Source organism: Pterocles gutturalis, unplaced genomic scaffold, assembly GCF_000699245.1.
Source record: "Pterocles gutturalis isolate BGI_N339 unplaced genomic scaffold, ASM69924v1 scaffold4923, whole genome shotgun sequence".
Lineage (NCBI taxonomy): Eukaryota > Metazoa > Chordata > Aves > Pterocliformes > Pteroclidae > Pterocles > Pterocles gutturalis.
The window spans coordinates 817-10,527 of record NW_010122766.1 but is presented as its reverse complement, the minus strand read 5'-3'; the positions used below and the strand labels follow the sequence as shown (position 1 = coordinate 10,527).

General features: G+C 38.3%; 2 protein-coding genes across 3 annotated transcripts; one reads left to right on the top strand and one right to left on the bottom strand.

The window, feature by feature from the left end:
- Window positions 1-121: 121 nt before the first annotated feature.
- Window positions 122-2,793, top strand: PEX10 (peroxisomal biogenesis factor 10; the record flags this gene model as incomplete). Its single annotated transcript, XM_010077616.1, has 5 exons — window positions 122-202; window positions 688-1,094; window positions 1,682-1,857; window positions 2,158-2,293; window positions 2,722-2,793. Coding segments are annotated over 5 exons (872 nt in total), but the record flags the coding sequence as incomplete, so codon positions are not given.
- A 2,417-nt stretch (window positions 2,794-5,210) lies between these two features.
- Window positions 5,211-8,902, bottom strand: RER1 (retention in endoplasmic reticulum sorting receptor 1). Of its 2 annotated transcripts, XM_010077614.1 has the most exons (7): window positions 8,823-8,902; window positions 8,438-8,523; window positions 7,790-7,894; window positions 6,817-6,916; window positions 6,550-6,628; window positions 6,304-6,439; window positions 5,317-5,514 (listed from the first exon to the last, which is right to left on the bottom strand). In XM_010077614.1, exons 2-7 carry the CDS (start codon window positions 8,516-8,518, stop codon window positions 5,425-5,427), a joined length of 591 nt encoding a protein of 196 aa, XP_010075916.1. In that variant the 5' UTR covers window positions 8,519-8,523; window positions 8,823-8,902; the 3' UTR covers window positions 5,317-5,424. The 2 variants fall into 2 exon arrangements, with proteins under 2 accessions (XP_010075917.1, XP_010075916.1); XM_010077615.1 differs by lacking the exon at window positions 8,823-8,902 and having other exon boundaries at window positions 5,211-5,514; window positions 8,434-8,514.
- Between the last annotated feature and the right edge of the window lie 809 nt (window positions 8,903-9,711).

The window sequence follows — 9,711 nt, the reverse complement described above, 5'->3', positions numbered from 1 at the left end:
CGCGCTACCTGGGGCCGGGTGGCGGCGGCGGGCCGGTCCGGGCTGCAGGGGGGTTAATCCGGGGCTGCAGGGGTTGGGATGAAACTCAGGTGAAGTCACGGCAGCGATCCGTGTCCCCCAGGTGCCAAGAAGTGGCTGGAATGGAGGAAAGAGATCGAACTGCTGTCGGACGTGGCCTACTTCGTGCTGACCACGCTGGCAGGTAACGGGCCCGGTAACTTCTCTTTCGCATTTCTCTGACTGAAAAACGAGCTGTGTGTCCTGGGTGCTGCCTGGAACGAGCCTGCGTGACAGGGATTTTCTTTGTTAGTTTGTTTTTCTATAAATGGCTTTTATTAAATATGAAAGCACTGAATTGTCCCCAGTTGGGGTTAAAACGCAGCCATTTAGCAATCCAGATAGATGTTCTTTCAAAAGCAAAAGATCTTTTTCAAAAAGGGATGCATGACACTATGAAAAACTATCCCTGCTTTAAGCCTAGACCCACTGCAGATAACTGATGCTGCAGATGATGTAAACATAACGCTCACCTCATTCAACACAAAAAAAAAAAAAGTAACTGTTTCTGAACCTGCAGACCCCGGTGTGTGCTGACCCGAGCAGCCTGTCACCGCTCTCAATCACACAGAGAATGATACTGCAATTACCATCTTACCCTGCCTGTCTTCTGTTCCACGCGTTATTTAGGTTACCAGACTCTGGGTGAAGAGTACGTTAACATTGTCCAAGTCGACTCAACCAAGAAAAGGGTTCCTTCCTTCCTTCGACGGGCCATCTTAATTTCCCTTCATACTGTAGTACCCTATTGCTTAGAAAAGGGATTGCTGCATCTGGAACACGAGCTGCAGACAGAAGCTGGTGACTCCAGAACCTCGCAGAGCAACCCAGTGCTTGGCTTATCCAGCAGGACCTTAATACGAAACTGGATACAGAGACAGGTTGGGGAGCTTACAGCACAGCAGAAGAAAACAGTCCTACAGATTGTGTATGTCCTTAAACAATGCGTACCTCTGCTTCATCGACTACATCTGGCAGTATTCTACATAAGTGGCACTTTTTATCACCTGTCTAAAAGAATCACAGGAATCAGATATGTAAGTGGATGTGTTTTTGTTTGAAGATGCGGTATTTTGGCCTCTTTTGGGATGCCATGTGTGTAAAAGGGATATAGCATCTGGCTGTAGCCAGTCGTAATACGGGCAGAGCTGACTGGGTGGCAGGGAAGACTTTGATGCTGTGTGGAGGGGTTACAAGTCCCTGCAGTTGAAAAGTTATAGCTAATGAATGTGAACACACCGTCAGAAGTTAGTAACTTACATAACTTCAGGACACTATCTAGTCTTCTACAAAGACACAAAAAGTCTGAAGTGGCTTAATAAATCCACAGGAAATACTGAAATACAGTTTTGAACAAAAATCAGAACACATTTATATTGCATTTTTCTATACGAAGAGCTTAATTTCACATAGTCTTTTCAGTAAGTATCTTCCCCCAAAAAAATCAGCCCCTGGCGCAGAAATGCCTATAGACAGAAGACTCCTCAGCAATTCCCAACATCAACGTGGAAAAGAGGTGAAATAAGAATCCCAGCTCAAGAGTTTATTGATAGGGTGGGGGGGAAGCAGCATACTTTCAGAAACCCACAGTAACGAAACATCTCTATTTCTGTGAATTATGTAGCTGCATTTTGGAGGACCACAAGGAGAAGATCAGAGCGTTCGAACGAGTTACAAGCTTCTTGGAATAATTTCACTCTTCCATCTTCTTCTAACAATTGGTGTTCAGATGTACAGCTTCAAACAGAAGCAGAGAGCAAGGCAGGAATGGAAACTACACCGCAACCTAGCTCATCAGAAGTATGATGATTTTTGCTTACTAAGAAAGAGATGGAAGCAGTGGTGGGAATGTAATAGCTTTCATGAACAGGGACAACACTGGAGTGACACTTCAACTTATGTTAGAACCTGATATAATGTAACGTTTGATGCGTTCCTGGCTGTTTTAAGTTTCTCTTAGATTTCATGCTTTGCTTGCACGTTTTTGAGATTGTCACAAAAAGGGTTAATACTTGAAGATGGGGTTTACTTTAGGATTGTGTTATTAAATATTTCTCACAAGCACGCTAAATAAAATTAATATATAACTATGTTAATTAGAAATATGACCAAGGAAAGAACTACTGGGCACCACTCCCGCTGCACTTTGTGTTTGGAAGAACGGAGACACACAACAGCCACACCTTGTGGCCACCTGTTCTGCTGGGAATGCATCACAGAGTGGTGCAACACCAGAGTAAGTACAGAAGGACAAATGGAAGCTGGAGGGGGTAAACATGGTGAAATTTCTACCTCTCAGCCTGGGTGTTGAAATAATACCCTTTCTCTCACCAAGGCACTTTAGTGCCTTCTTCCTTGAAGGTGAAAATCTGAGAGGTCACTTTAAGATGAAGAAGTTACTTCCAGGTGAAGGTGGTGTATGCTGTGCACAATGACTGTGGTTTTAAGGTCATATTTTAAGCTCCCATGTTACCTGAAGTTGCTCTTTAAATTAGGCTATCATAGAATGTTTTACATGGTTAAGCTTGCATCACAAACTGGACTGGAAAAATGGTTAATTATGGATGCTGATTATTTTCTGGAAGTAGCTAAAGTTATATTTGGGATTTTTTTTAACTTTTAAATACAGCAATTCAGTATGTCTAATTTATCTTCTTTTTGTAGACAGAATGTCCACTGTGCAGAGAGAAGTTTCATCCTCAGAAACTGATCTATCTACGTCACTATCAACTGTAAAAAACAGTTGCTGGTAACTATGTGGACACTTCATCATTCCTGTACAAAAGGGATTTTCACAGCTGCAATACCAACCCTTTCTTACACCTGAAAACTTTCAGGCATCCCTCACCTATTTAAAACTCAAGGCAACAGTGGAAGAAAAAATACGGTCCATATCACAAATCAGAACGTGACTACCTGGGGAAATCATCGCCTGATCTTACTGAGAAAATAGTAAGGAAAAACATTCAGTTGCACATAAACACAAATAGGAAGCAGACCATGACTGGGAAGTATCTGTGAAGTTGTCAAGCCAAGTTTTTCATGCATTCTGTAAGGGTAATTTATTTTTAGCACTGTAAATGATAAAAACAGAGAAAAATTTAACAAAATGCCATCAAACTTCTCTGGCCGGTTTATGCAGAGAGTCAGCTAGGGAACTATACCATCGTCTCAACATCATCTACAATCCACACTTGAAAACTGTTAATCCCACTGAACGTAGAGCATCTAGGAATACCCAAGAATGAAAAGGCATTAATCTCAAGCTGCCACTCAAGTTTGAAATTAATTGGAAGTAAAAATGTCTAATTTGCAATGACTATCATTAACACTGTATTGTTTAGTAGGAGTCATCCCAGTTGCTAATTTTAACATTAATAAACATAACGTTTTTCTCCTTGATTTGCCCATATTATTCAGAAACTCCAGCAAACCTGAAGACAGCTTCTCCAAGTCAGGGCTTTCAGATTTTTAAGCAACAAACTGCAAGCATCCATGACTGGTACTTCTATAAGGCCCTCTTGGGAACTGTGTTTCCATAATTTTAAATCTTGACTATACTAGTTTCAACACTGCTAACAAAACAAACACACACAAACACACAAAACCCCAACAGGTCGATGTGAACTAAAACTACCTGTCGTTTTCCCAGGATTACTGAAGGCTGTATTCCAGAGCTCCATACGGGCTTCATTTGACAGAATCAGGCGAAAGCGTTCCTACATACATTTTCCAATTAGGTGTCTGCTGAAGCTGCCACTACTCTCCATTCAGAATCTTCAAAGAGCTAATCTTTTCCTACTTTCTGCAAGTGAATGCTCCCTGAAGAGTTGAAAAAGGCATTGCATGAAGATAAATTGAGGGTAACCGTTATTGTAAAGAAACCATAAATACTGTTAGATCAATACATGTATATAAAGATAGAGAACAAGTAAAGGGGGACACTGTCTTTTAATAAATTTTGGAATTAAAAAGTCACTTAATAAAACTGCAGTTGTATCACATGAAAAAGTTTACATGCAGGTCATTTATCTCTTTTTTTTTTTTTTTTTTTTCCCATAGAAATGAGAAGCCCTGTTAAAACCCATACCGTTTGTTTGCTGTGGCCAGTTTGGGTATATTCTGAAGGGGCTGCATGAAGTCATCTTAAATTAATCAAGAAAACCTTAAGTATGAAAGAAACTCCAACTAATAACAATTAAAATATATATATATATTTATAATTCCAGGTCCTCAAAGGAAGTTGTAATAGTTTGAACAAAACTTAAGAGTCATCATGAAAGAGCCCAATTTTAGCATGTTAGGAGATGGAATGGTGAAACTGGCATTAAAACCCAACACAAATGAGTTACTTCAGAAGCTATATTTTTTTTCCCCTACTGCAACCCCGTAATTTAGTAATTTCTTATTCCTATCTATATTTGTTTGGTTATAACTCAGTAATACCATGCATTTAGAAAACTGGCTTAAGTTCTGCATCTATTTAAGTCTAATGCGTTTTTCTATGAAAACAGCACATGGCCATGAAGCAGAAAACAGCATCATGTGTGCCATCTTACGCTTTTCCTCCACATATGTGCACAGCACTTCAGGGTGATATTGAGCAGGAGAACTATGTAAAAATATCCAACTCTAAGCCATGAATCTCTCCAGTGCAATGGATATTGAAAGAAATACATTATCCCAAATCCACGGGATTATCCAAAGTTTCTCTTCCACAAAGATGATGAAGGGAATGGGGCATCTCCCTTATGAGGAAAGGCTGAGGGAGCTGGGAGGAGACTGAGGGGTGACCTAATGAATGTTTATAAATATTTAAAGGGTGAGTGTCAGGAGGATGGAGCCAGGCTCTTCTCTGTGACATCCAGGGACAGGACAAGGGGCAATGGGTTCAAGCTGGAACATAGGAGGTTCCACTTGAATATGAGAAAAAACTTCTTTCCGGTGAGGATGACAGAGCACTGGAACAGGCTGCCCAGAGAGGGTGTGGAGTCTCCTTCTCTGGAGACATTCAAAACCCGCCTGGATGTGTTCCTGTGGGAGGTGATCTAGGTGTTCCTGCTCCAGCAGGGGGATTGGACTAGATGAGCTTTCGAGGTCCCTTCCAATCTCTAACATCCAGGGATTCTGTGATTCTCCAACTTCTTACAAAAGATACCAAACTCAATGCAATTTGGTTAGAATGCCAGTTTCTTCAAGAAACTGATATTTCAGATAAAAAGAGCAAGATCCTCTTATAATGAAAATTCAACTGCTTTGTCACCACTCTGTTAATCATTTTTTATGAAGAAAAAAGGCATTGTTACAATGGCTCAAAATCATTCCTTTAGTTAGAAGCAGAATTGGTCAACAGGTTGATTGCATCTTCTAGCTAGCAAAGGTCTTTCCCACATCTTCTTTCCCTTTGTATTTCCTCTTGCCATGTGTGAAGGGTATATATCTGTACTTTATCATGTGCTGTAAAGAGAAAAGATAGTTTTTTGAGGCAAGAAACTTACCTAATATTTACAAAAATGTTTTATAATACACATTGTAAATTACAAAGTTCTCTAGAAAGACAGTTCTTCAGTATTGTAAAGGTAATGAAATAGCTAATGATATACCCGTTTACATCAAAATAGGAGTGTGAGCCCAATCTGATACATCTCAAATCTGAGTATACCCAACAATTTACAGAGCACAGTGAAGTACTGATTGGGGGATCACAGGAAATTGGAGGGAGCATACAGGTATTAATTCCTTACTACCCCATAATCTTTATTTTACAATTTTGAATAACAGTACCTATCCAAAATTCTGAATGCCTGGGAAAAATGGTTCTCCTTTTGAAATGCCAATAATCCATAAGTAATTTGTTAAAAATGGTCTGAACGACTTGCCTATGTTCTTCCCCTTCTCTCCACCTACTTTCTTGCATTAACTTGTCAGAACTTCCCTTTTCACCCATCAGAGATACTACAAGACCCCTTCATTAAAAATAGCCACAGTTAACTGAAGAAAGGAAGTGGATGAGAAATTACAAGACTCATCCTGTATAAAAACCAGATGTTGAATTCTAAGATCAAAACCTTTTCAAAGCATGCATAAAATTTTGTAACGTTCAAGTGCTAGTTGTTCAAGTTCCTCTAGTGAAGAAGTGTGTGCAATACATTTAATACTTCTGAAGTGCTCAACTGGATGGACAGTTTGGATCAATACTGTAAGCTCTGACATCACAAATGCTACCATCTATTCTTGGCAAGTTACCTTGATTTGCCTCTTCATAGTGATACAAAATAGCATAATGAAGTACATCACAAGGATTGGCCAAAAAACAGGAACGTTGAAAGCCTCGAAGAATGTACATGCCATAGCAACCAGGATTCCTTTAGTGGCAGAGTGCCTTAAAAATAATATTAACAATGAATTAATGCTTCAACCCCAGCTACCACTAATTTGATGCAGATATTTGTATTTTTCAAAAACAGAGCACAAGCAGACAAATCCACTCACCAGAATTTAAACTCTGGGAGCCTTCTAATGAAAGGCCGAAATTCTTCATTTTGCCTTGTAGGTAAGGAAGGACCATCATCTGAAAAAAACATAAGAAAAAAGCAAAAACCACAAACCCCCTCACACTAGTTTTCCACACTGTTCAGACTCCTGATTTTTTAAAAATTATCTTAAAAAACAAACAAAAAAACCCCCACCACCTTTCATTGTTACACATAGAGTCCAATTACAGTTCAAAATCATCACAAATCGAACTATTCATCATACCTGAATCTTCCATTAAGGAGGGGTCTACCTTTGGCGACAAGAAAGCTATGAAGAGATTTAGATGGTAGATTCCCAAGGCATATGTCACAATGTACCAACCCTGAAGGGGGGAGGAAAAGAGAGCCAAGATTAGAGTCTTCCTGAAAACCATTTTCCGATACTGATTTTTCAACAAGATCAAACCACCTGGTTTGTTTGACTCCTTGAGAAATGCTTTTCTATATCTTCACATTAACACAAAGTTTTCTGGACTTGATAAAAAAAAATATTAAAAATTCTCACTGTATAAAATAAGCATTCTAACTCTGAAAAGATGAAATCTCCTTTATGAATCTTTATTTGTGTACTGACATAACATATGTAACAGTTTTAATTTAAAGCCACATAAATACTGATTAAACTTACTGCAATACAAATAAGCAAGATTAAAAAACTTAACCTTTTTAAGCTACATGTTTTCTAAGGTACAGTACTGTAAACTTAATATTTATCCAAACAAGTCTTAGAACATGAGAGAAGTGCAAACCCCTCATGTACTGATGGATTTAATACGCAAGCTTTTCTCAGGCATTTGGTTTCTACGTTCGAGATGCAGACATCTACATCATCAAGATGGAGGTGTAACCACTAGCTCCTGAACACGTTGTTACACAGCTTTAAAAATAAAAACTCAATTGCAACAGAGCTTTCAGAGCTTTATTATGTCATTTCATCAGAACTAATGGAGTATTTCCACTTTCTGTTGCCATCAGGTGAATATCCTCAAGCATCTGCACATTCTCCATTTGAAAGCAGTAAGTTTAGCACCAACAAGATGTGTTCTTTCTTCAGATTAATTTACCTTCTACTGCGTGCTCCATGACACCATAGGTAATTCCAAAGTAACACCATACTTCAAACACTCTCTTAACACAAAAAAATAGAACAGTAATGATTTCTAAAACTACTTTAGCAGTAAATCCAGTTTTCTTACCTGCAGTAAATAAACTCTAATCATGTAGATGAAACTCAGACCCAAAGTTACAATCCATCGCACTGCAGTATATGGAGTAGATTTGTCTAACCAGGACTGGTAGATCTAGGAAGAAATATAAGGTGTACATCTGTAAAATACATGACCTACAATTACGGGATAGCATTAGAAACGGTAAGCATTTGTGAAGAGTATTTTGGGAAGGAGAGTAATGTGAAACATTTGTATTCTTAGTTACAAATAAACTTCATTAAACATAAATATACTTACAAGCATTTGAAAAGTTTTAAATTTTTACGAGGGCAAAAAAAAAATTTCCTAATGCTTGGTGCATCAATAAAGCAATTTAAATTTTCAATATTTTATGCAAGTTTACTTTCCTTAAGATGAATCTGACATGAAATCTGAAGTCACTCCTCATTTTTAACAATAACAACATATGTTTTCACTGTGCAATGTCACATAAACTCAAATTAAATATTCCATTAAGCTATGTATAATATTTGCTATCTATTTTTAAAAGGCTTCAAAAGAAGTCTTTTGCACAGATTTTAGTATTTTAACAACTCATCCAAATAGTAATGAGTTTAAGAAGCTGCACTGAGACCTGTTTCTAATGGAGTCAGAAAAACCCTACAGAAAACCAACCTGTCCAAGTCTGGAGAAAAATCTATAGACCACAGAAGGCTTTCCATGCACAGACTCACCAATACTGTCCCCTTCTGACATGGTTGCTGTGGAAACAAAACATGATACCTAAGTGACATTTAAAAGAAAATGTAAGCTCAGTGAAGCTTTACAGTACATTATCTGAACCAGCATTTACACATGATACTCTTTTGGATTTTCCTGTTTGAAACAAATTATTTTTAGCAAAGTGTTCTTAAACAGAGGACATTTATTCCAAAAGAAATTGTCAAGAAAGCAAAGAACAAGGTGTTTTATAAAGGCAAGACAGGATCCAATCCATGTTAGGGAGGCAAAAACAAGTCCACAGAGAAACGCGGGAATGAGCCTTGTTAGACATCTTCACTTTGAGAAGGGAGGAGCTGAGTTATAACATCTAAGCATTGAGATACGAACTGCAGCACCACCCTCCTGTCACCTCAGTTTCTAAAGGCAAAGAACAAAACCAAAATAAATATATTTTTTAAAGCTGCTTAGGATTTTTAAAAACTGAATAATGAGACAGTGAAGAAGTTTAAGTCCAGGACACGAGTGGTTACAGACAAAAAACTCTTCCGTAAGTACCTAAACCAAAGCACTGCTCACTGCTAGAATTATTCAAGTTTATCTGTCTGTTGAACATGAAGAGCTTAGCAGTCACAGAAAAGTCACAGAAAATTTTACCTGTGAGCAAAACTGCATAGTAAAGGGGCCAGGATTCTGAACTCAGGTAAAAAAAAAATAACCAAGGTAATTATTTTTCAGTACATGCTTCTGCTACCAACTTAAGATCTTTTTCTTTTCAGTTAAGCTCAACTAAGCTTTACAGTTCACTTCAAGATATAAACCAAACAAAATAAATTGGATTCTAAACAGAACACTTTTTGCCACATCACCAAAAGCAATCCCTGACATTACTTCCTGGAGTCCTCATCTGTGGGTGGGACTACACACTCTGGGATAGGGGGAGTACTTTCAACCCCATATTAATAATCTCAAGAGCCTCAGGTGATAATAAAGAGATGTGAAGTATTACTAAAATCAGAAAAATGTACATTATCTTAGATGCTGCAATACAGTGACTGCGAGAAAAAAATAACTTGAGACCGAGGACAATCTGGGGAGGCACAAAACGTTGACGTTGTACATTTTTTCTGTAAACACCTGGAAACTAAACCCTATGGAATTAGTAAGTAGAAAAAAGGAGTCCAATTACACTTCAAAAGATAAGGGCATCATTATGAGGCTTCAGGAGC